The sequence below is a fragment of the Notamacropus eugenii genome, chromosome 5 (genome assembly GCF_028372415.1).
Source record: "Notamacropus eugenii isolate mMacEug1 chromosome 5, mMacEug1.pri_v2, whole genome shotgun sequence".
NCBI classification, from domain to species: Eukaryota; Metazoa; Chordata; class Mammalia; order Diprotodontia; family Macropodidae; genus Notamacropus; species Notamacropus eugenii.
In genome coordinates this window covers 56,984,425-57,010,763 of record NC_092876.1, presented here as the reverse complement: position 1 = coordinate 57,010,763, position 26,339 = coordinate 56,984,425, and the positions used below count along the sequence as shown (strand labels likewise).

The following is a 26,339-nucleotide window of genomic DNA, read 5'->3' as shown; positions in this document are numbered from 1 at the left end:
CCTACATACACCATACTCATTCCTACTGCGCCTGAGATTTCAGGACATGGAAGATATTCAGGACATGGCAATATTGGGGAAGAGCAAGCAGAAGAGGGCCCTAGAACACAAAATGGTGGATGTGGAAATGGTACTAGAACAGAGGAAGGTCAATAGGGTTTGTGAGGAAGGGACTTGAGAACATTGAATGTCAGAACTGGAAGGGGCTTTCAGATGGCTATTACCATAATGAGACTAAAACGTGAAGAGTTCTAAAACAGAAGATTTCAGGACTAGAAGGGATTTTAGAACATAAAATATCAGAGCTGGAGAGGAACTCAATACAGAAAATGTCAGACTTGAAAGGATCTTAGAACATAGAATGTTAGAGATGGGAGGGGTCTTAAAATATAGAGTGTCAGAGCTGGAAGGGGATTTAGAACATAGAATGTTGAAGTTGGGAGGAACTTTAGAATGGAGAAGGAATAGCAGACCTACAAGGAACTTTAGAAACCATCTACTCCTATCCTCTCAGTTTACAGAGCAGTATACAAAGACCCAGCGAAATGACATGATTCATCCAATGTGTCTCCATTCCAATGGGGCACAGGGGATAGCAAAAGCTGAGGCTGGAAAGGTGGGTCACTATCAAAACATGAAGGACCTTGAATATATGGCTAAAGGGCTTAGATTTTATACAGTAGGCAATGAGGAGCAATTGAGGGTTTGGTAATGTAGTAGAAACACTTCAGAAGACCTTGGACAAATCATTTCCCCTCAGTGGAACTCAGTTGTCTTTAAAATGGGGTGATAGGACCAGATCAGAAGACTGTCGCTGTATCCTCAGCCCTTAGCACAGTGCCTGGCAAAGAGCAGGCTATTCAGGCTAATTGTGAGCCAATGCTATTGCGGTTCATGGGAAAGGGTGGTGGCATTTCCTGGACCCTTCCCTTCATCTTGGGAATCTGCCTCAATCTTCATAACCTTCTGTACCCTCCAATCTATCCTGGTGTGGCAGACAGAATGCTGGACTTAGAGACAACTCTGGCTTCAAATTCCAGCCCTAGCCACTTGCACGACCTTAGTCATTTCCTCTTTCTGGACCTCAGTTTCCTTATCTGTAAAATGAAGGGGGTGGACTACATGGCCTATTAGGTCCCTTCCAGATCAACACAACTTAGGCTCTATAAAGATGCTGTGCCAAGAATCACTTACTTCAGAGGCATCTTAGATTTAGGGATCATTGAGTACACACACACACACACACACACACACACATACACACACACACACACACGCACACACACACACACACACACACACACACACACACGCACACACACACACACACACACACACACACCATTTTAAAGATGAGAAAACTGAAACCCAGAGAGGTTAAGTGGTTTGCTTGGGATCACACAGCCAGTAAATGCCAAAGGTAAGATTCAAACCCAGATCTTCCTGACTCCAAGTCCAACGCTATCCATTATGCCAAGCTGCTTCCCATCTCCTTAAACTTGGTTCCCTCCTTTCTCTGATTCTCACTCAGGAGCATATTAGACTCTAAGCACATCACATGTTCAGTACAGGGGGCATGCATCCATGAAAAACAGAACAAAAAGAAAAAAGAGAGAAAGAAATAAAAAGGAATAAAATCCTATACTCAGAAATGTCTTTAACATGTTTTATTTCTAACAGGTTTATATGATTCCACCCCAATCCTCCCCGCCCCTCTTCCTCTATAACCAGGCACTGCAGATAAAAACAAACTAACAAAATAAAAAAAACAAATTCTTCCAGCCCCAGGGGGACTCATGCATTCAAATAAGATTTCAAATGAATTTCCTTCCATTAAAACTTTTGCCGCAGCCAAACAGCATAAAGATAAGGCAACGGAACATCTTCAGAGGAAATGGAAAGGAGATGGGACTGGGCTGGCCCGCATCAGTCACCAGGCTCTCCACCACTCTCTAAGCCTCCTTTCATCCGGTCTATCAGGGGAAAACCTAAAGCAGTCTTTAGAACTAGCAAGCAAACAGAGCCTGGGTACTGGCCTGGGGCAACTAGAACGCAACCAGCTGGGGGAAGGCAAAGAAGGCAAGCCGCGATGCATCTCTGGGCCTGTAGGGATCTGCCCTGCCTGGGAAAGCCACAGACATCGCCCAGTGATTTGGTACCCTGGCTTTGTGGATGATAAGCTGCTGTGCTTTCCAACATCCCAGAACCCCTCACAAGGGAAGAGAAAACCTCAAAGTCTAGCTCTGCCCTTTTCTTAAACAGCCGCTCTGCATCCTTGAGGGTCCGGGCCCAACCGGAGAATCTCTCAGGAGCAGGATGGGCAAAAGTGGGCCAAGCACATGAACGCAAGGAGAGTAAAGAGGGTGAGCAAGGCCCCACGTAGACCAAAATACTAATAGCCATCCTTCTGGGCTAACGCAGAGCTGGAAACAAAGGAAGTATCCGTCGATGGGGAAATCAATGGCTAAATAAAATGTGGCACATGAACATAATGGGATATTACTGCACTGTATGAAACAATAAATATGAAGAAATCAGAGACGACACATGAACCGGTGCAAAGTAAATGAACAAGACCAGGAAAACAATTACTGAGATAAAAAGTTAAACAGAAAAAACAATAACAAAAGCAAAAGAGATTCTGGGTGATTACTAGGACCAAGGCCAGCCCCAAAGATGAGGTGAAAGAATGGGACTTTCTCCCCTTTCTGCAGATGTGGGGGACTGTGGGTACAGAACAACGTATGTGACGGTGAATTTTTCGGAACTGCTCTTTTCTCTTTATTTTTTTTAACAGAGAACGGCTGTCTGGGAAGGGCTGGAAAGAGGGATATTTTTGGAAATGAAAATTAGATTAAATCAATTAAAAATCTATAAAAAATTTAATAACAAACAAAATGAGGTAGACCAAACAATATTTTCTACTCTGTAAAATGAAAAGGATGGACTGGCTGGTCTCTAAAGTTCATTTAAAGTCTGACAGTCTGTGTTTTAAGGTCCTTCTCAGCTCTGATGTTCTATGTTTTAAGGGCCTTCTCCCAGTTCCAGCATTCTCTGTTCTAATGCCCCTTCCAATGCTCACATTCTGTGTTCTAAGGTCCCCTTTTCAGTGTATGTCTCTGAGACTATTCTGGTCCAATGGAAAAAACCCTGGATCTGAAGTCATCAGACTTGGCTTTGGCTCCTAGATCAGCTATTTATAAATAACCACAATTTCCTTGCATGTCCTATCTAGCCATCTACCTTGTCATCTTTACCATTATATCATCTTTTGGCCAACTTGTCCCGCCCTCACTCCATCTCTGAGCAGGGTCATCTAATCGATACAACCATTAGCTCTGTAAAGGGATTGTTCACTAACGGATCACCTCATCATCCCAGTGACTACACAGACCAAAATTCCCTTCACTGACCACTGATCTCCTGTAAACTTCCAGCCAAACTGACTTTTTAAAAATTCCTTGTACACAACAGCCATTCTCCCATCTCCAAGCCTTTGCAATAGCTACCCACCATGCCAGCAATGGACTCCCTTCTCAACACCACCTTTTAGAATCCCTTGTTTTGCTTCAAAACTCAGTCCAAACATCATCTTCTACATGAAACCTTTCCTGATCCCCTCTGCTGCTAGTGTCCCTCCCACTCATAAAGAAAATTACCTTGTATCTATTTTGCACATACCTATGAATGCACACAATAGAATACATGCTTCCTAAGGGAAGAGACTTACACTTTTGTGTGGCACCTGGTGGGTACCCTAATCCTTGTCATTTGAGTGGCTCAACTTTCTTCGTGAGTTACACCATATTCCCCCAGCCCAGCCCACTCCCTAAAGTCTTGTTCCCATTTAGATTACTTACGGAGCCCAATTTTGGCCAAGTGTAGACGATTCACCCAGGAGATCTTGCTCAGGGGGTTGGGTGTGATAAAAACCACCATGAAGCTGATGGGCCGGCCAGACCTGGCAGGGAGAGAGAGAACATGGGAGATGTGAGAAGGTATCTTTCTTCCTTCCAAGCACTAAGTGAGATCTCTTCCCTTTTGGGAGATCACCTTGGCCTTTTATATATTCTCTCTTTCTCTGAAGATGGTAGCACAGGGAAATGAGTATGGCAAGTGTCACTCTTGTTGCAGACTGAGTCTCCTGGGTATGAGGCAACTTTTCAAGATGTGCAGGAGGGTAGTGATTGGTTTCAGGTTCCCCATCAATCAAATTAACCCATTGAAGAGATAAGGAGACTAAGACCCAGAAAACTTCACTTTTTTTCCAATTACATGTAAAGATAGTTTTCAACCTTCATTTTTATAAGATTTTGAGTTCCAGATTTTTCTCTCTCTCTCCCCAGACAGCAGGCATAAGCTAAGCTTGTACAATCATATTAAACATATTTCCATATTAGACAGAAAGAGAAAAAAATATTTTTTTAAAAAAAGTAAAAATAGTATGTTTCAATCTGCATTCAGACTCAGTAGTTTTTTCTCTAGATGTGAATAAGCATTTTTCCATCATGAGTCTTGAAATTGTCTTGAATGACTATAGTGCTGAGAATGAGCCAAGTGTATCAATGTTGATCATTGTACAATGTTGCAGATACTGTGTACTATGTTCTCCTGGTTCTGCTCAACTCACTTTGCATCAGTTCATGTAAGTCGTTCCAGGTTTTTCTGAAAGCATCCTGCTCATCATTTCTTACAGAACAGTAATATTTCATCACAATTAACATACCACAACTTGTCCAGCCATTCCCAATTGATGGGCATCCCCTCAATTTCTAATTCTTTGCCACTTCAATTGATTTCAACAGGCATTTTTAAAATGCCTACTATTTACAAGATGATAGGAAGAATGGTACAGGAAAAAGATGACCAGTCTTGGAGTCAGAAAAATTAAATGTCAAGTTTTGCCTCTGAAGCATACCATTCTGTGACCATGAGTAAGTCACTAAACCACTCCTTACCCGATAGTGCCCAGAGAAATGACATGACATTACTCACATCTCCCCCTTCTAATACAGTAAATTAGAGATGAGTTATTGTTATTTCTCTATGGCGGGAAATTCCACACTGGGAGTTCTTCACACTCATTAAATCAGGGGTCTAGATTTCCCCTCCCTCAGAAAGAAAAATATAGAAAACACTTTGTGGCAGGTACTGAGAACTCAAAGACAAACAGGAAACTGACCCATCAAGGGCCCTATCACATATCCCCTTGAAATAATAATGCCTATGTATAGACTTCTTTAGTGTTGGCAAAGTGCATTTATATTCATTATCACGTTTGAAACGTCCCCCAAGAGGAAAACACTAGAGGGTTTTTTGCCTCCTTTTTACAGATGAGGAAACCGACTTTAAGCAATAATTTAAAATATCAGAGGCAGAATTGGAACTCAGGTCTTCCTAAGTTTAGCACTCTATTTCACAAGGAGCCATGCTGGGTAACTTGCCTCACATCACTCCTCTGGTCATGGAAGAACTAGAACCTGGGTCCCTGTAATGTTAATGTAAGGTTAATGGCGGCTGGGGTCCTTGCTGTTACAGTCCACTGATTTCCAATCCTATATACTCTTTCCACCCCCATCATGGGCATGGGGTATGCTTGGCCTTCAGCCCCACCTCCATGCTTCTAATTCATCACTTGTCTCTTAATAAGGGTCCCACACTAGCCCGGGACCTAACCTGTGTCTAGGTGCATCTTTCTGCAGGACTGACTTTTAAAAGATGCCAACAGAACATATGTACCCACTTCATTGAAAGTCAATATAGCATCGAATGGATAGGTGGTCAAAGGACATGAATAAACAAGAAAAAGAATTATAAAACTATTAGCAACCATATGAAAAATGGCTCTGAATCACTGTAATGGGAGAAATTCAAATAAAAATAGCCCTGCCGTTTCACCTTACTGAGATCCAGAAAGTTGGCAAAGATGACAAAAGATAAGAAGGGTCAGTGTTGGAGTGATTCTGGAAAGACAGACAGGGCAGTAGTATATCTGATAATTGTTCCAACCATGTTTGAAGGCAATTTGGAATCAGGCTAAGAAAGTGAGTAAAATATCTATACCCTCTGAGCTAGAAAAATTCCACCGCTAGTCAATATGCTCCCAAGGAAATCATTGATCAAAAGAAAGGTCTTATGTACAACAGAATATTTATAGAAACACTTTTTGTAGTAGAAAAGAACAGAAAACAAGACAGATACCAACTGATTGGGGAAATGGCTAAACAAATTGTAGAACATGAGTGTTATTGAACAGTAAGAGATTATGAAAATGGGGAACACAGAAAAGTATAGGAAGACTTCCATGAACTGATACAAGTGAAATAAAATCAGAAAGCAAAATAAGTAATAACCATAATCAAGTAAATGGAAAGAACTACAACAAAATAACCAAAACTGAAGCCTACAAAGCCTACAAACTCAAAATTAATTAGTTTGATCACAAAGAAGAGCTATAAAAATGCATCTTCTTTCCTTCTTTGCAGAGGTGGGGGACTATGGCTATAGAATTCTGCATATAAGGTCAGGCATGGATAGCTTTGCTGACTTAGGTTGTCCTTGGTATAAAAGGCCCTTTCTTTCTCTCTTGGAAAGAGAGGATAGAGTGGAAAATGTGATGATTTAAAAACCAAAGATATCAATAAAATTATTTTTTAAACGAAAGATATGAATAAAATTTTTAAAGAAAAATAAAGTTGGCATAGTATGGTGGAAAGACCATTAAACCAGAGAAAATAAGTTCAGATCTCAGTCTGATACTAACTCTGTAAACTTAGACAAACTAGTTAGTTATTCTCTCTGAGGCTCCGTTTCTGCATGTGGAAAAAAAAGCTAATCCAATACACCAGAAAGATCAAAGAAAGAGGGAAAACAATGTGTATTTACTTTGTGGGTATTGGAATATGACTTGTATAACTACTTTGTAGATACACTGTAGGTATACCTGAGTACATGCTATTTCCCCCAGTTGAATGTAGTTAGCTCCTTGAAGCAGACACTTTTATCTTTGCTCTCCAGCACCTAGCACAGTGCCTTGTACAAAATAGGTGCTAAATAAATGCTTGTTGGACAAATGAATTAATAATAAATCTTGGCTAAATGTAATTAAATTGAAAATCACCTTCCCTCTCAAACCCTTTACTCACTTGTCTGGCTTTCCAGGGAGCAGGAGACGGAGGCGACACTTATTAGCAGAGTGAATTTCCTCTTCCTTCACCCGCATCAGCCTTTGTAGGGCAAGGCACCAATCTTGAGCCACTGTCATGTTCAAATTCTGTGCATGAGGGAAAGAAAACAAAGAGTATGGAAAGGGTACGCAGTGGTTACCCAGTGGGGGTTAATTAGGTCATCGTCAAATATGTCTACTTTCCTAAAACCCACCATGGTCCCATCCCATCCTAGACTCCTCCCACTGTGGAGGAAGGTGGGAAGAAAGGGAATCATAGGAGTTTCCATTTTCAGCAGGACAACATGGCACTGGGATATAACCTCTGACCCTCAACTTTACTGTATAACTCAAGCTGATCTGATGTTATACAGGAGGAGATGAAGTTAGGGAATTCTGGCTGGAATGGAATGAAAGGGGAAGCCCAGTCTCCTGAGCCCAAGTTAAACTTCCTCCAGGCTAAAGAGGGACCTAAGGGTCCCATAACAGTTCTAAGGGCACTGTTGATGAGACACTGCTTGCTTGGAGGTAAAGTCTCTGAAATCATCTCTCTTCACTCCAAGACTATCTTCCATGTACAATGTGGGTATATACCTGCTTTGCATGCAGTCTCCCTCATTAAAATGTGAACTCCTTGAAGAAAGAGGCCATGTTTTTGTTTTCTTTGTATCACCTGCACTTAGCACTATGGTTGGCACTCAGTACAGCTTAATAAATGTTTAATGACTAACTTCCTGACAGCTAGGTGGGATGGCAGATGGAATGCAGGACTGGTAGTAAGGGAGACCTGAGCTGACTCTACCCACTCAAATACTAGCTGTGGTTAGTCATTTCAATTGAGTTTCCTCATCTGTAAAATGAGGTTCATAAAGAGAGTAGTGGACAGGGTGGTTATGAGAATGAATGAGATAATATATGTAAAGAGCTATAGAAAGGGTAGACGATGATGATGATGATGATGATGATGACGATGATGATGATGGCCAGGACTGTCCAGTCAGAGAAATGTTCCAAGAATGGACCACATAAAGGAATGATCACTTTTGTGGGGAGTTTGTGATGTCTGTGTAGTTCACCACAGTCAATACCTTGTCCTACCCTGGAAGATTCACATCAGATTGCTAGATGGGTATGAGGTTGGCTGCCACCACTATCACTCTGGACAGCCCCAAAATATGGCCAAGAGAAAAATGGACCCAGAGCACCTAAACCACTGTCAGCATTAGCTTCCACTGGATTCCAACCCATTACCAAGCAAGGATAATGGATACTTTTGCTAACCTTTCTGATGGCTGGGCCCCTGAAACTATGCCCTAGATGCTCTCAGTACCTGATAGGTGCCATGGAGGGTGCTGATAAGTAGGGTGATCTGCTCAACCACAGCCAAGTCCTTCTGTAAATCCTGCAGCTCCTGGAAGAGGCGAGGGGGACCAAGGTACACCTTGTCTGGAAAACAGAAGACAGATAAATCAAGCAAGGGCCAGGATTAAGAGGGTAGAAAAAAGCAAAATAATTCACTCATTCACAGATGAAAGCCCAGATGAACTAGAATGAACAACCCTCTGAGCAACAGCAGGACAGTGGACAGCCCAAAGTGTGTCTACACTCTTTGACTAGACGTCCACTCATGTGGCTTTCCCAGGGATACTTTGGGTGAGGGGCAAAATGAGAAAAAGGATTGGTAGGGGCTGCCCCTAAGATTGGGGGCAGTCTGCAGGAGCCATTAGGTTTGCTAGACCACAGGTAACCCTAGAGCACATTGCCCCAGCAGCGCCCCTGCCACTATCATGGCATATGTGCCCAGCTGTGTGATGTGGGATCATCTCTTCTCTCTCAGTCCATAAAGTGATCATAAAATGGGAATCATCAATCATAGACTAAAGGTGGAGGCAATCTTTGAGGTAATTGAGTCCGACCTCCTCATTTTACAGATGATGAAACTGAGACCTAGATACAGAAAGTAACTTATCTATGTTGAAACAGGTTATAAGGAGCAGAACAGGATTCAGATTCAGTGTTTGCTTCCCCGTCCTATCTCCCTGAAAAAGTCGTTGTGATATAGGGGAAAGAGCATTGGTTCTGAGAATCTGGGTTCAAATCCCACTTCGGACACACAGTATTTGTGTGACCTCTGGGGAAGTGACTTAGCTTGACTAGGCTTCAGTTTCCTCTTCTACTTATTGATGGCATTGGACCAGATGGCATTTGGGCTCTCTTCTAGGGCAGCTAGGTGGTGCAGTGGATAGAACCCCAGGCCTGGAGTCAGGAAGGCCTGAGTTAAATCCAGCCTCAGACATTGACTAACCGTGTGACCCTGGGCAAGTCACTTAACCTTGTTTGCCTCAGTTTCCTCATCTGTAAAATGAGCTACAGAAGAAAATGACAAACCACTCTAATATGTGATCCCAAATGAGATCACAAAAAGTTGGACATGACTCAAAATGACAAAACAACTACACCTAAATCTAGCATCTTTTAATTGGAAAGATTCAATGAAGTAATGGTTGTGAAAGTTTAACATACTGAACATATGTAAGAGATTTCACACATATGTATATTTACATATATTTTATATTTGTATTTATACATTTATACAATTTGGTGAGAGTCCTTGATTTTATGATTAGAATAAGGTACTCCTAGTCTTAGAGACTTGACTGAAGCTCTGAGAGGTTGTCATTCAAGGTCACACAGCCAGTATGTGTCAGAGATGGGACCTGTCAGTAGGTTTTCCCTTAGTCTACACTGCCTCTCCAAACATTGATGGTGACCATCAACTTCATCTTGATCTTCATCATCCTTGTCAACAGTCTCTAAAACCCAGCTTGCTCCACTGGCTGCTTCTGGTGGGATTCCATGGGGGAAGCTTTCTAGAAATAGGAGAAGAGGGCCACTTGTGTGTATGGGGGATGGGGTCCTCTATGGATGGAGCAGATGTTCAGGGAGATGGGCTACTGATAAGGAGGGTCTCTAATGAGCAGCACCTGAGTGGGTAGGAAGAGCCATGGGCAAGAGAGCTTCTTTCAGGGAGGCATCAGGTAAAGGGAAGGAGAAAGCGAGGGAGGGAAAAGGAAGGAGGGAGAGAGGGAGGGAGGAGGAAACCCTCAGGAGCAGCTTCTTTGAAGAGTGAAACACAAAAAGGAAATCATGCACATCCCACTCCATCGATCCAGTTGCTCTATTAATTAGAAAGAGGGCCAGGGAGAGAGAGAATTCCCCAAAGGGGCCCATCTGGTCATGTGCCCATCCCAAGCTGCCTCACAGAAAACACACAGAGTGAGTGCTCCCTCCAAACATCCAGAAGAGTTCTGCCCAGCACCGGCAGAGAGAGGTGATTCCCCCATCTATGGCCTCCCCCCACAGTTGGCAGGAACAAGGAAGCAAATCTGGGTATCCCCTTCAGCCTGAGGATGGTGTAGTCTGGGGTGAGCCCCACAGCACAGACCCCAAGGATCTTCCCTAGAAAGAGAGGATAGCTCCCATCCATGCCATCCAAGAGTCCTATGCTAAGTGGGATCCAGAGCAGCCTGCTTGAAACAGCCAGGGTCATACAGGTGTTCTGGCCATCTAGGAGAAGTAGAAAAAGCTTTGGAAAAAGGCTTCAGAATCCTGAGTCTGTCATGAATTATGTTACTTTAGGAAAAACATTTTCCTTCTCTGGGCCTCAGTTTCCTCCTCTGTAAAATGGGGATGATAATTCCTGTCCTCCTTAGCTCAAAAGGAGTTGCTATTAGGATCAAAGAAAAGACTGTTCCCACACAGAGAATCACATTCCAAGGTTCAATGATTCTATTGGGGGATGGGGGGGTATTTTGTTTTCTAAAGTCGGCACTGGTAGAAGGAACTCTCAGTGATAAAACTCCTTCCACCAATGCAGGCTGGTATTTGCTCTTCAACTTCTCATCTCAGAGTTGCCTGGGACAGGTTAAGGGACTTAATCCAGGGTTACAGAGCCAAGGCACAATTTCCCCAGCTCTGGGACCAGCTCTCCATTCACCCTGCCATGACTCTACAAAGAGGATTATATCTAGTACTGCCCTCTCCCCTCCCCCTCAAAAAATCATCAGGGCTGGTGAGCTGAGTATTTACTGAGCCTCATTCAATCATTTCTTGTTCTCACGAGGCAATTATGAACAAAATAGTAATAATGATAATGCTAATGAGAGCTGCTACAACTCTACTGATAATAATTAACAGACACCTAACACAAAGGCTTGCAAAGCCCTTTCCAGACATCATTTCATTTGGTCCTTTAGACAACTTTGTGAAGTAGGTACTCCCATTTTACAGATGAAGAAACTGAGGCAGAGGACAATGAATTGACTTGCCTTGGGCCACAAGGATAGTGCATGAAGTCGGATTCAAACTCAGGTCTTTCTGACTCCGAGTCCAGAGCTCTATCCACTGACCCACCTGAGGTGTCCAAGAAGCAACATAAGATACTAGATCTCTAGAGTGGCAATCTCCAGTGAGGCCATAAAAATAATGACAACTCTTTTCTTCCTCATGGTTTCTCCCATTTGTTATAATTCTTCTACGCAACATGACTAATGTGAAAACGTATATTTCATATATTAGGAATGTACGTGTATCACCCATATCAGACTGCATGGAGTCTTGGGGAGGGAACAGGCAGAGAAGGGGAGAAAATTTAACACTTATAGGAGTGAATGTTCAAAACTAAAAATTAATTAATTAATTAATTGAAAGAAATAATAACAATTCACATTCTTGAAGCATTTGGTAGTTGAAAGAACACAGTCATTATAAGAAACCCAAGAGAAGGAACTGCAAGTATTATATGCAATACTTATTAAGCACCTACTATGTACCACACTCACTGGAGATTGAAGGCAAAATTAAAGGAGTTTCTGTCTCCAAAGAGCTCCTATTCTCTGAGGAACCAGAAGTGGGAAGGGTACATCATGTATACAGGTAGGTATAAATACAAGGGAGCCTGAGGAGAGAATGAGTACCGAAAGCAAAGAGCATGGGGAGGACTTCAAGGAGGAAGTGACCCTTCAGTGACTCCAAGGAAGGGAGCTAAGGATTCCGAGAGGGAAAAGGGTCAAGGGACCCAGGAGAGAGAATGCTGAGCTCAGGTAACAGCCAGCTTCCCACTCTGGTCAGAAAGCTGGATGTGTGGAGGGTGGGGGGCTGTGATACAAAGGAAGCCTGAAAGCTTAGCTTGAAGCCAGTTTGCAGAGAGCCTTCCTTCAATGTGAGCAGCTGGGAAGGTTCTGTTTAATCCTCCAGGCCACAAGGAGCAGCTCAAAGCTCTGAAGGAGGTTAAATGTATGCCTTAGGAGCATTAATCTGACAGTTACAGAGCACGGTTTGGAGAGGGGAGTTGATGGAAGGAAGGAGACCAATTAGAAGACATTATTAGAGTCCACGGGAAAGGCGATGGAGAGAAGGGGACAGATTCAAGAGAGGTTATTCGGGGAGAATATGCAAGACGTGGGTGTGACCAGACGTGGAGGAAAGGGAAACAAGGAGGAGTGGATTTTATATAAAGACAACAAATGCGGCAAAGACAAAGAGCTGGGAAAGACTGATCGATACAGTGACCAGCCACGATTCCAGGGGACCAATGAAGACACAGCTACCCACCTCCAAAATGGACTCAGGACAGAGACATGATGGATTCAGGATGCAGAAGAAGACTGCATTGTTTGGACATGGCCAACATGGAAATGATTTGCTTGACTGTGCAAATGTGTTACCAAGCTTCGGTTTTTCTTTTTCTAATTGAGGAGAAGTCAATGAAAATAAGGGACAGCTAAGTGGCACAGTAGACAGAGCCACACTCCTGGAGTCAGGAAGACCTGAGTTCAAATCCAGCCTCAGACACTTACTAGCTGTGTGACCCTGGGCAAGTCACTTAATGCCATCTGCCTCAGTTTCCTCATCTGTAAAATGAGCTGGGGAAGGCAATGGCAAACCACTCCAGTATCTCTGCCATGGAAAGAGTCGGGCATGATTGAACAACAAATAAGAATAAAAGTTTGCTTATTTTTTTAATTTGAATTAATTTTTAAAAAGCATAACATAACTGCATATCTATAACCCACATCAAATTCCTTACTATCTTAGGAAGAAGGGAAAGGAGGATGGTAAGGAGAAAATTTGGAACTCAAAATTTTATTAAAAATGAATGTTAAAAATTGTCTTTATGTATAACTGGGAAAAATAAAATACTATTTAAAAGAAATAAGAGACATGATAACTGATGTGATACAGAGCTGAAGAAGGGGGAAAAAACCAAGATGACTCTGAAGTCACAAGTGGGAAGGGTACATCATGTACACAGGTAGGTATAAATACAAGGGAGCCTGAGGAGAGAAAGAGTACCGAAAGCAGAGAGCATGGGGAGGACTTCGAGGAGTAGGTGACCCCGACTCCGAGGAAGGGAGCTAAGGATTCTGAGAGGAGACTGGGAAGGTGGTGTCAGCTTTGACCTTAGAGAGGAAGAAGGCTTAAGGGGAAGGAAGATGGACTCAGATTGGGGACATGGTGTGAGTCTGAGATGCCATTAGAACATGCAGGTACAAAGTCCAGGAGGCAGCTGTTAAAGTGGAATTCAGTAGAGAGATCTGGTTGGAGAGTTTACATATATATGTACATACATGTATACATATACGTGTATATTTATATAAAAGAGAGGAAGAGAGAGAAAAGGGAAAAGAGAGATAAATGAGAGGAAAGACAGAGAAATAGAGGCAGAGATAAATGAGACAGGAAAGAGACAGAAAGAGGAGAGAGAGATAAATGAGAGAGAGAAGAGACAGAGAGACAGAGATGAATGAGAGAGGGGAGAGAGAGAAAAAGAGAAGGAGGAGAGAGAGAGAGAGAGAGAGAGAGATTTGGGAATTAAAACAGAGATGATAACAGAGCTCAAAGTAATTGCCCACATCACCAAGGCAGGACATCTAAAGAAAAGAGACCAAGCCCCAGGAGAGTGTCTTGGGGGATACCTGCACAGGGAGTGAGGGGACCGATGGATGATAATTGAGAAGAAGCAGTCAAAGAAGTAGAAGGAAAACCAGGTTCATAAAAGGAAAAGGAGGTCAAAAGCTAAGGAAATATCAGAGAGTGAGGACTGGATTTGGCCATTCATAGACCCCTGGTAACGTCAGAGATGAAAAACAAAGAGATCCAAAGAGCTGAGCCTGCATCTGGTCTTTCCTCTGCCAGAAATTCTGGAAGTTGGAACCTTGGAGTTAGGCTGGGGATGAAGAGGGGGAGGAGAGAAGGAAAAAGCTGAGACACTCACTGTGGGCCTGGCTGGCCGGAGAAGACTTCTTGGCGCCAGCATTCTGAATGACGACATTGTCCTTGTCATAAGTGCCACCCTCCTGGCCCACTTCCGCCACCTGTACCTGGGGCAGGGCTGTGTTCCATTTCACCACGTATTTAGGGCCCAAGGGGACCAGGCTGCTAATCTCCAGCTGCCCTCTGTAGAAAGGAAAGGGAAGACCCCAGTTGTTCACCCACCTCACTCCTGAGACTCCCATCCCACTTTGAGCAGCTCAGCCACAGGTCATGCAGCCCCGAATGCCAGGCCCCACACCAAGATTAAACCAAGTCAGAAGCACCGGGCAAGCCCAGCCCCAGGTCCCCAGCACCAGAACCGCACACAAATCCTCCTCTTGGAGTGCCAAGGCTCCAGTCCCACCTACCTGTGGTTGACAGGCCTGAGAAAGACAAGAACGATGGAAGGTCATTATGAGTACTGATTTCTAATGTAAGCTAAGAACTGCTCTGGGCAGGATACTAGGGCAGGCCCTAGGGGGTGGGCAGAAAAATAGTCCACTCTTGTTCTTCACCAGGATTAACCTTTCCCCTCATACCTCATGAACAATTTCATTCTGAACTTCAAATATACCAATCAAATATTATAGAGCAGGGGTGGGGAACCTGTAGCCTTGAGGCCACATGTGGCCCTCTAGGTTCTCAAGTACAGCCCTTAGATCGATTTGGATTCAGTCAAAGGGCCACACTTAAGGACTACCTGTGGTCTCAAGACCACAGATTCCCCACTCCTGCTATAGAGGATTACATCTATGTTGGTGATTTCTTCCCCTATGACACTGTCAGCTCTGTGAGGGAAGGGCCCTGGGCCTAACTTTACTTTGTGTCTCCTCCAGCTATACATAGAAAGCCCTTAATAAATTTGTTGAATGGATAAGGGAATGGTAATAATTAATAATAACAGTAATAGCAGTTAGGATTTATGCAGTCTCCTAAGGTCTGCAAAAAGCTTTACAAATATCAGCTCATTTTATCTTAATGAACCAGGAGGTAGGTGCTATTTTTATCCCCATTTTACAGATGTAGAAACTGAGGCAGGCAGGGGAACCAAGGGAAGGGAACGATGTACCAACAGTGTGCTAAGTACTTGACAGTCATTAAGTGAAATGACTTGCCCAGGATCACACACCTGGTAAGTGCTTGGGACAAGAATGAATTCAAGCCCTGCTCCAGGACTCCGGCTGCCTTAGTCGGCAATGAACTTCCCATGCTTTTACTGTGGGGTGCTTATTTATTTATTCATCTGTTCAACAAGCCTTTAATAAGTGCCCACTAAAAGTCCTGGAGGGTACAAAGACAGACACAAAAACCAGACCCTGCCCTCAAGGGGCTTACAAATCTGTTATATTGCCAACACACCTCTCCCCTCTCCCCCATCTCTCCCCTACTGGGCCTGGGGTCCCTTCTTGGATTAACTGAACAGATGAATGAGAAATGAATAGTCATTGGGAGTGACGGCACAGATGATCCAGAACCACAAAATCCAAAGCATGATTTAATTCTTTAGATGCTGAAATGACTTGGAAGAGGTTTTGGATTCTCTATGTTTGACAATGAGAAAGCATGGCTGTTACAAGAACATGACTGGGGATAACAGAGGGAGAAAGGACAGCACAGTGTGATGGAGTGAACAGGGCGTTTGGAGTCAGAGGAGCGGCGTTCAAATCCTGGCTTTACCACTTACTTTACCACTTCCTGAAGGAAGGTCTTGCCTCTCTGGGACTCAGGCTCCTCCTCTCTGAAAGGAGAGTGCTGGACTATCTGAGGCCTTGTCAGGTCTAAACTGGATGAGTCCATCCTGGTCCCAAGACTTTCCTTCAAACTTCTGACCAAAAACTAGGAACCTCCTAATCACAAAATGTAACATGAATGTGGACATCTAGAGGCGAAAAGCTTTCATGTCAGGCAATCATGAGCTCAAACAAAAGCAAGAGATTTGGTCCGGACGTAAGAAAGATGTCTGCAGCATCAGGAAGAGACAGCATCGAAGTGGGACAGCCAAGCAAGGAAGAAACACTGGAGCTGTCATCCTAAGGCTGATCTTCAAAAGCTTTTCATAGGATCATAGGAGGCCAGAGGAGACTTTAGGACACAGAATGTCAGGATTAGAAGAACACGGGATGTCAGAGCTGGGAGGGGTTTAGAACACAGGGTGTCAGAGCTGGGAGGGGCTTAGAAGACAGGGTGTCAGAGCTGGGAGGGCCCTTAGAACACAGTGTCAGAGCTGGGAGGAACCTTAGAACCCAGGAGGTCAGAGCTGGGAGGAACCTCAGAACCCAGGAGGTCAGAGCTGGGAGGGGCCTTAGAACACAGGATGTCAGAGCTGGGAGAGACCTTAGAACACAGGATGTCAGAGCTGGGAAGGCCCTTAGAACATAAGATGTCAGGGCTGGGAGGCCCTTAGAACACAGAATGTCAGAGCTGGGAGGGCCCTGACAACACAGAGGGTTAGAGTTGGGAAGGGTCTTAGAATATGAAACGTCAGAACTGGGAGAGGCCTAAAAACAAACGATGTCAGAACTAGCTGGGGTCTTAGAAGTGATCTAGTCTGTGCCTTCATTTTAGAGAAGAGAAAACTGAGGCCCAGAAGGGTAAAGGGGTTTGCCAACAACATAAAGATAGCTAAAGAGATGAGCTGGGATTCAAACACAGTACCTCTTCACCAAAAGTGAAGTTCTTTCTGTTACCCCATGGTTGTAATAGTCACTTGCCCAAAGCTGGAGGCATAAGGCCCACTCTGGGATTCTGTAGCACCCTTGGGCTATCAACCAGGGAACCAGAAGCAACCTGATCAATAACCCAATAACCCAGGTCTTAAAGAAGAAAGAGTCCTTGCATCTGAATGGTGGTTCCAATGGACTGGACTAGCATAAAACAGTTACACTCCAGATGACCCCCTCTTCTCAGTCCCTTCCCCCACTTTTATGGGATAGAACAGAGGTTGAACCATCACAAAGAGAAGCCAACAGGCCACTTACTTGAAGTTGATGTTGGCACACACCAGCATGTCATTGAGCAGGAAAACCTTGCGTTCCTTGGACTTGATGAGTTGCCCACGGTCCCCATACACCGTCTCTGTCAGGGTCTCGCACAGCAACAGCTGTCGCTGGCCCGACGTCAGCAGCTATAAAAAGACAGAGGACCACAGATCTAAGTCAACACCAGCCTTCAGCCCAACTGGCATCAGAGGGCATGTAGCTAGACACTGTGATACAGCACTAAAAGTTCTATCTCATCCTACTCTTGACTCCCAGGTCAACCAACTCACCATATATTTCCTAGGATGACATTTTAAATGCTGCATTTTCATTGGGTCTTGAACCAGCAAACTTTCCAGTGTATGATGAGCTAGAGCATACAAATGGTTCTGGAGTCAAAACCCATCTCTGAAGATTACTACCTGTATTGCTTAACCTCCCTGGGCCTCAGTTTCCTGATCTGTAAAAGGAGAGGAAGGAGTAAGTTTGGATCAGATGGACTCTGAAGTCTTTTCCAGACTTAGATCTGTGATACAAACAATTACCACCCCTTGGAAACCAACTTTTTTTCCAAACATAGCCAGACTAGTCATCAGAAAACATGCAGTCTGTCACCAGGCCCATAATTGAATCTTTCTCATTTGGTGAAGCTTGTCTGAGCTCAGGCTCTGCTAAGCTTAGCCCTCCAACAACCCCCAATCAGCTGCTTCAAAGAACAAAGCAACAGGGGCATTTAAATGGAGGCTCGCTCTAACACAGGAGGAAGGGAAGTAGTATAGCTATCAACCTTAACAGGACTTGGATTCCCCATTGATGTCAATTCCATGTACTCTATTAGTATTAGGATAAAAAGAACATAATTCACATTCAAGAGATGTATTTAATACAAAGTACTTTCTTTCCAGGTAGTGAAAGAAAGAGTGAGCTAGCACAAGGATTCTTATTCCCATTTTACAGATGAAAAGTGGGGGCTACTAAGTAGACAGTAAACGCCAAAGTTGAGAGGAACTCCAGTTTCATTATGCAAAGTTTAGTGTCCTTCCTACTATACCATGATGCTGCATGGCATGTATCCCTTACAACAGCTAAGGAAAATTTATTTCCACTCTGTGGATGAGCATAATCTGGTGGCAATTCTGCTAACTGCAAAGTATGTGACCTTGGACAATTCACTTAGCATCTCTGGGTTTGATTCCTCTTCTGAGAGGCTTACACCAGATAGCCCCTAACATTCCTTCCAGCCCTAAGTCTCTGATCCTATGAACTAGGATCTATGAGTTGTGATTCATAAACAATAAGAGTAATAAATCTATAATCTTACGATTAATAAACGTTTGTTGACAAATCCTAAAAAAAGTGTAGTTCAATCTCCACCATTGACCCTAGGGACCACGACCTTCATCAGGGAATAAACCCTAAATAACTCACATGGGCTGTTTAGACAACAGGAAGATGAAGGAGGAAAGGACAGTCGACACTTTGAAAAAAGATTTGGAATCTTAGTGGCCCACAAGTTCACTATGGTTCAGAGGATGCCAAACCAAATACCATCTTAGGCTGCACTGAAAGGACCAAGGAGGCAATGTCTGGCTGTGTCCTGCCCTCATCAGATCACAGGTAGAATGCCAGGTTTGGCGCTGAGCTTCACATTTTAGGAAATGTTGATAAGCTAAAAAGTATCCAGGAAGAGACAACCAAAATTGTGAAGGGCTTTCTGATCATGCCATTTAAAGACTGGCTACAGAAATGGGAAATGATGAATAAGAAAAACAGAGAGACAGAGAAGGAGAGGGCTCTGCAGCTAGGCTGAAAAGATTTTAAACATCTCAGGGTTGTTACATGAAAGAGGCAGAGATCTGGTTCTGCTTGGCCTCAAAGGGCAGAACCAGGAGCAATAGGTGGAACTCAGAAGGAAGGCAAGACAACCAAATGGTGTGCAATGGAAAGAGTGCTAGATTTGGGAGTCAGGAGGACCTGAGTTCGAATCCTGAAGATTCATGTCAAATTAACACTTGTTAGAAGTGTGACCCTGGACAAGTAGCTTAACCTCTTGTCTGCCTCAGTTTCCTCATCTGTAAAAATAGGAATAACAACAGCCCCGACCTCGCAGGGTACATTGGATTGAAGGGTGGAGCCATGGAGTCCAAGTCCTCCATTTAAGGAGAGAGTTCAGCCCAGAATGTCATCTCGTTTCTCACCAGGCTGCACTACATTGGGATTTTCTTGCCTTTTCCATCATGCCCCTGTGTCAGGTACCTTTCTCAAGAACCCCTTCTCTCCTGCTTTTCAGCGTAAGGGTACGGACTATCTTTTTTTTTTTCATATTTGTAGCCCTAGTACTTAGCACAATGCCTGACTCATAGAAGACTCTTCATAAATGTTCAATGACTAACTGAGTTGTGAGGATCAAATGAGTAAACAGAAAGCATTTGGTAAACCTTAAAACATCATATAAAAGTGTTAGCTATGGTAGCTGCTTTTTTAATCATTCTTATTATTATCTGCAAAAACAACCTACTAATTAGAGGTATGGGAAGGCACTGCTCAGGAAGGTCCTGAGTTTCCACTCCCTCAAAGTCTTCAAACAAAGCCTGACTGGGATGTGCATAGATTCCCATTCATCTTTGGGATGTTTGAGGTTCCTTCCAGCTCAGACATTCTGAGTCCATGTTGAGAGTCTCAAAGGGACAGTGACCAAAGAAAGTCTCTCACTTAGGCTCTTTGCAGCCACCCTTCTCCCCTGTGCTGCCCCCCAATGAAAACAAATTCCCCAAATTAAAACAGGATATTTCATAATCATTCCTCTGCGTGGTCCTGAATGGGCACATTGTGAAATAGCTAATTTGCTTCTGCTTCCAGCTACGCCCAGTTTCATTTCTCCAAACCAGGGAAGGACAAGCAAGTAGATGCCGATACGCAGCACAAATTCTCAGAGCCCTGAACTAGATGGGTGATTGCTGAGCTGGCATCCTTCTGAGGGCAACATCTCCTTTCCAGTGGTTATGATGAAGAGGAAGCCAACAGGACAGTATCCCATCTGGAACAAACTCCAGTCAGCCCCAATGCCCAAGGTCAAAGGATTCAGAGACAGAAGGGGAGTTAGACAATCTAGTCCAACCTTATCATTTTATAGATGGAGAAACTCAGATCTAGAGATGATATATGACCTATCCAAAGTCACTCTGGGAGAGAGCAGTCTTGATGGGATTTGAACTCAGCTTTCTTAAGTCTAAAAGCAGAGAAAATCAACCAAGATAATGGCCAAGCATTTATTGTCTACTCCAAGTCAGGCACTGGGGATGATAGTAAGATAGAAATGGAATAGCCCAGTCCTTCAAGGAACTGACATCCTACTGGATGGACCAAGCAACAAGCATTTATTAAGGACATATTATGTTCTGGACACTGTGCCAGACTATGGGGATAAACCCCCAAAATGTAAACTCCCTCCTCTCAAGGAGCTTACAGATCATTAAGGAAAACAACACACACAAATAGATCATATATGTTATGTCTGTATGTGTGTATGTAGGTATGAATAAATGAATGCATGTATGTATGTATGTCTATATATACATACTGTGTGTATGTGTGTATGTATATATGTAAGCATGTATGTGTGTCTTGTATGTGTGTCTATATATACATATATTGTGTGGGTATGTATATATGTACATATATGTATGTCTATATGTATATCTATATATACATAGATATGGATGTGGCTGTATATTGTGATACATTCACAGAATAAACTTTCTTACTAGGTCTTTCTAGTCTGAGACACTTACTAGCTGTGTGACTCTGGGCAAGTCACTTCACTTCTGCCTGCCTCAGTTTCCTCAGCTGTAAAATGGGGAATAATAATAACCCCTACCTCCCAGAGTTGTTGTGAGGATCAGATGACATACTATCTCTGAAGTGGTTTGCAGACCTTGAAGCCATACAGAAATGTTAGCTCTTGTTTAATAACACCAAAAAAATGAACCAAGGAGGAGAAGAAGACTATGCAGCTAGTGATGGACTCAGGATGATCAACAAAGGAGACCCTGGTCAGAGGCAGTGGGATGATTGAAATGGACACAAGTGCCCTTCCACCTGAGGCATCCATGGCATCTTACCCTCCCCCAGACCCACAGGAGGACTCCTGGTGGTCTCCTAGAGACAGGAATGAAAGAGCACTGCCATCTTGTGGAAGAGTCTTGGCTCAAAAAAAGGCCATTCCTTTGGTCTGCCCACAATTATAAATGATAATAACTCATTTCTGTGGAGCCTGCAGGTTTACAGGGTGGGTAGATAAGAGTAGCATTCTACCGCCAAGTTTTCAGGATTCATGGGCATTCTCTAAAATGATGCCACTCACAGCCAGCAATCTCCATGGATGCCCATTACTCTATACCAGGGGTTAGCAAACCACAGTCCAACGGCCAGAATGACCTATTGCCTGTTTTTTTAATGGTCTGTGGGAGCTAAGAATAAATTTGATCTTTGGACCTTAGTTTGCCAACCCCTGCCTTATACTGTTGCAGAACTTAGGGTTGTAGATTTAGAGTTGGAGATAACTCCCTCATTTTACAGATGAGGAAACTGAGGCCTGAAGAAGTGATTTACCTGGGGTCCCATACATAGTAGCAAGCAGAAACAGGATCTAAACCTAGGTCCTCTAATACCCCAATCTAGTAGGCGCTTTTTCCCCCAATGCAACAGAATCTTCCTGAATTACTGGGATGAAAAACTCATCATCACCCTAGTAACCAAACCTCTCCAAGTCCCAGTAGACTGGTCTTCAGACCACAGGCACAAGCTGTTCATGGGTTTGCCTTGGAAGTCTTTTCACTTTGGTAGAATCTGCCAGCAAAGCCATGGAGACTGGGGGTCGTGTCTGAGTCAAAATGAGGAATCAGAGAAGACTTTAGTGTATCAGGGAATCATAAATGTAGGACTAGAAGAGACCTCAGAGGACACACAGCCTAATCACATCAGGAGACTGAGACTCAGAGACAGTGATTGAGTGACTTGCCAAGTCACACAAATTATAAACATCAGAGGTAGAATTCAAAGCCAGTTCCCTGTTTTTCTAGAGTCTGGGCTCTATCTATTCTATCACTACATTACTGGGACACTAAGGCATCAAGGGAGTCCAATATGCCCCAGATCACAGTGAGAACAGAACCTTTCAGGCTGTGTCCCTAAACTCAATGCCTCCCAGAAGAGCTGGCCAACATAAGCTCTCACCTTGTTGAGACTGCTTCGGTCGCTCACGCTCTTGGTCAGCTGCTGGATCTCAGCCAGCTGGTCAGCCAGCCGCTTCTGCTCATTCAGCTTCTCAGCCAGCGTCTCCAGCTCTGTGAGGGCCAACTGGAGGGATAGCCTGTCTGGGTGGCCTTTGGGGGTGTTCTTCAGCATGTCCTAAGAGGGCAAGTGGAGAGGACCAGCTTCAGAGACACGTGGCACATGGTCAGTCCTGTCTGACCTGATTCTTGGTTCTCCTCCTCCCCTTCCCTTCCTTCCTCTCTCTCTCTGTCCCTCTCTCTGTGTCTCTGTCTCTTTCTCTGTCTCTCTCTCTCTGTCTCTGTCTCTTTCTCTGTCTCTGTCTCTGTCTCTGTCTCTCTCTCTGTCTCTCTGTCTCTCTCTCTCTCTCTGTCTCTGTCTCTTTCTCTGTCTCTCTCTCTCTCTCCCTTCTTCCCTCTCTCTCATTGTCTCCTTCCCTTCCTCCCTTTCCATTCTTCTCTCTTTTCTCCTCTCTCTCTCCCTTCTTCCTTTCTCTCTTTCCCTCTCACTGTGTTTCTCTCTATCTCTGCCTTTCTCTCTCTCCCTCCTCACACATGCTTATACACATGCCTCACAATTCCTAAAAGTTCCCTGGGTCAGACCCAGACTTTTTACTTCTCTAGTCACATTCTGTTATCTCCTTTCTTAAATATGAGCTCTGAGAACACAAGGACAGATGTAGGCGTCATCTCTGTCTCTGCAGCACTTGCTACAGTGCCCAGCACACTGTAAGCATTTGCCTCCAACAAGGCCAGATCCAGGTCATAGGCTGGCTCCTTCAAGAGAATAAAGTCCACACCTACCCCACTCTCTTCCCAGCCCATGCCCCAAAGTTCCCAGGAAAACTTTGGGGTTCAAATAGGTGAATCAGGACTGGTAACCATTCTCTATAACAGGCTAATCTGAGAACCAGGAGTTCTGAGAACCAGGAGTTCTGTTGGCCATCACTCCCTCTCAACTCTCCTACTGAGCAGCCAGCTTCCCACACTGACCCAAACAAGAGTGTTCAGTTCAGCACATTTCAATTTGGCTGAGATTCATTAAGCACCTACTCTGTGCCAACTAATTAGCCATGAGCTGAAGACAGAAAAGATAAAACCTAAAAAATCCCTGCCTTCGGGAAGCTCAGGTGCTATTAGAGGAAACAATACGTACAATAAATCAGCCAATATAAAATATATGCAAATCACAAACCAAGTGATTGTCCCAGGCCAAAAGGAGCTTCTCAGGGGGAAAAGCAGTCAAGGACCATCTGTGAGGGACAATGGTAGGCTGAGCTCAGGGATCCAGCCTAGAATTCAAACCCTTTGCAGAATCGTACAATCCCAGAATCTCAGTCAGAAGATATGGCCAAAGTATCCCCTTTATAACCATTGTGGAAAAGTCTAGCCCACATTTGGGAACCTCCAGTGATGATCAAGTCACTAGCTCCTCAGACAGCACATTGACTAGGGCAGGGCTCTCAGAGTCTAGTTTTTCCTTTACCTTGGGCTAACAAAAGGTTTCCTTCCTGTCGCTTCCACCCCTTGTTCCTCATATGGTCCTCTGGAGCCAAGCAGAAAGAGACTAGTCCCTCTCTCCACTTAAGAGCCTGAATATACTGGATGATTGCGTCTCATGTGCCCCCTAAATCTTCTGTCTTCAAAGCTAACTGTCCTCATTTCTTTCAGCTGACCCTCATAAGGCACGGTCTCCACTCCTCTCACAGTCATGATCCCCTATCTTAGGACTGTCTGTTCAATCTGCCAATGTCCTTCCTAAAACGTGATTCTCAGAAACGAGGGTCTTCTGATGTGGTGGGCCATTGTTTTACTCGAGGACCAGTTTGGCACACTGGAAGAAGAGCTGGCTTGAAGCTAGGAAGACCCAGTGCAGTTCTGGCCTCTCATACCCACCAGCTATGTGACCCTTTCTATGTTCAACTCTCTAAAACAACATTGCAGAGTTGGTGTGACCTGTACCCTGTACCCAATCAGTGAAATCACAAGTCCAAACTCCTCTCTCATCTCACACCCTCTGGACCCTATGCTGCTCTCAGAGTAGCCTAATTAACTTTTCTAACAGTCAAGTGACACCATTGATTCATGTTGTGCTTGCATTCCACTAAGACCTCTAGCTCTCTCTTATAAAAACATATCGAACCATATCTTCCCACAGTTTCCAACACTAGGGCAAGATTTTTCATTGATCTCTATTTAATTTCATCATATTAGATCATACCATTGTTCTAGCCCAAGACTGGGGAACCAGCAGCCTTCAGGCCACATGTGGCCCTCTAGGTCCTCAAGTGTGGCCCTGTGACAGAACCCAAACTTCACAGAACAAATCCCCTTCATAAAAGGATTTGTTCTGTAAAACTTAGACTCAGTCAAAAGTCCTCACCCAAGGACCTAGAAGGCTACATGTGGCCTCAAGGCCATAGGTTCCCCAACCTGTTCCAGCCCAATTCTTTCACCCACTGTGTTAGCTTTGTGTCTTCTGCAGATTTCATAAGCAGGACCTGCAGGCCTTCATCCATGTCACAGATAAAAATGGTGAACAGAACTCTGCGTAAAAGTTATGCTCCCTCCACCCCAGTAGAATGTAATAAGTTTCTTGAGGCTGGGAGCTGTTTCCTTTTTGCACAGAGCAGACGCTCAGTAAAGGTTTCATGAATTGAGCTGAACAGCTCTAACTAAGCATAACTGGAGAGACACGCCTTTGGGTGACCTAAGGACAACCAGCCAAGACCACACACTATTATCCTTCCCTGCGCAGATTTTCTTCAGGTCAAGGGCAAACAATTAATTTCATCAGAATACCATACTAAATGTCTAACTCTTCATAGCTATTCCCATTTTCTTCTCTCTACAGCTCCCTCTTCCCCCATTGCCCTCTCTCCTAGCCCCAGGATGCCCATTGGGATTTGACCACTCATGCAGTTTGGATGAGATGAGAATTAATTACCAATTCCAATCCTCCTGGTGAGATGGCCTTACCATCTGCCTAGCCTCAGTGCTCCCAGCACTGTCCTCTGACCTATTTATAGGACCTAAGGACTCCTCAGAAGGCCTTGCCACTGCTGCAGAATCCCTGAGGGACCTTCCATCTGCCCAGCAGCTGAACTTTCTTTTATGGTGGGTTTTTCTCTCCCCAAAGTAGAATGGGAGCTGCTGGAAAGCACGGACTGTCTTGCTGTTTCTACTTCTATCTCCTGTGCTTAGCTTGTCACATGGTTAGTGCTAAATAAATGTCTTTTCTGTCATTCATTCAGTGAACACTGAACCAGTGCTTCCTCAGGGCACCATATAACCTACATATGCCACTGTGGGAAGGAACACAAGAGGTGCTAAGGGAGGATCAGATACACTTTATAGGAGGTAGAAGGTGAGGTCAAGAAGGGGAAGGTGGCCAGCCATCTGTGGAGTTCTGGTGGCCTATCCCATGGCTCTTCCCATCATACCATGCTGGCTGCCACCAAGGCTCTTGAATGGGGTCATACCTGAAGTAGAAGGATGAACTGAGGAAACCTCTGGATGGGCTTCACCATAAGTCCATAGAGGGTGACTCGATCCGAGCTGCTCACCTGCCGCCTCTGAAGGAGAAAAATTCCTGTCATGCCCCAATATGCA

General features: G+C 44.1%; 1 protein-coding gene across 15 annotated transcripts in view; it reads right to left on the bottom strand.

Moving 5' to 3' along the window:
* Positions 1 to 26,339, bottom strand: part of ARHGEF10L (Rho guanine nucleotide exchange factor 10 like) — a 250,377-nt gene that overhangs the window by 69,164 nt on the left and 154,874 nt on the right. For all 15 annotated transcript variants that reach the window (XR_011967038.1, XR_011967037.1, XM_072609073.1 and 12 more), the window contains 7 exons: positions 26,210 to 26,302; positions 22,693 to 22,866; positions 17,458 to 17,603; positions 14,442 to 14,623; positions 8,496 to 8,611; positions 7,146 to 7,273; positions 3,861 to 3,961 (listed from right to left, as the gene is read on the bottom strand). Coding sequence is in view for 13 of the 15 variants with exons in the window: in XM_072609073.1 (XP_072465174.1) it covers positions 3,861 to 3,961; positions 7,146 to 7,273; positions 8,496 to 8,611; positions 14,442 to 14,623; positions 17,458 to 17,603; positions 22,693 to 22,866; positions 26,210 to 26,302 (940 nt within the window). In the remaining 2 variants the exon portion in view is untranslated. The remainder of the gene's footprint in view (positions 1 to 3,860; positions 3,962 to 7,145; positions 7,274 to 8,495; positions 8,612 to 14,441; positions 14,624 to 17,457; positions 17,604 to 22,692; positions 22,867 to 26,209; positions 26,303 to 26,339) is intronic.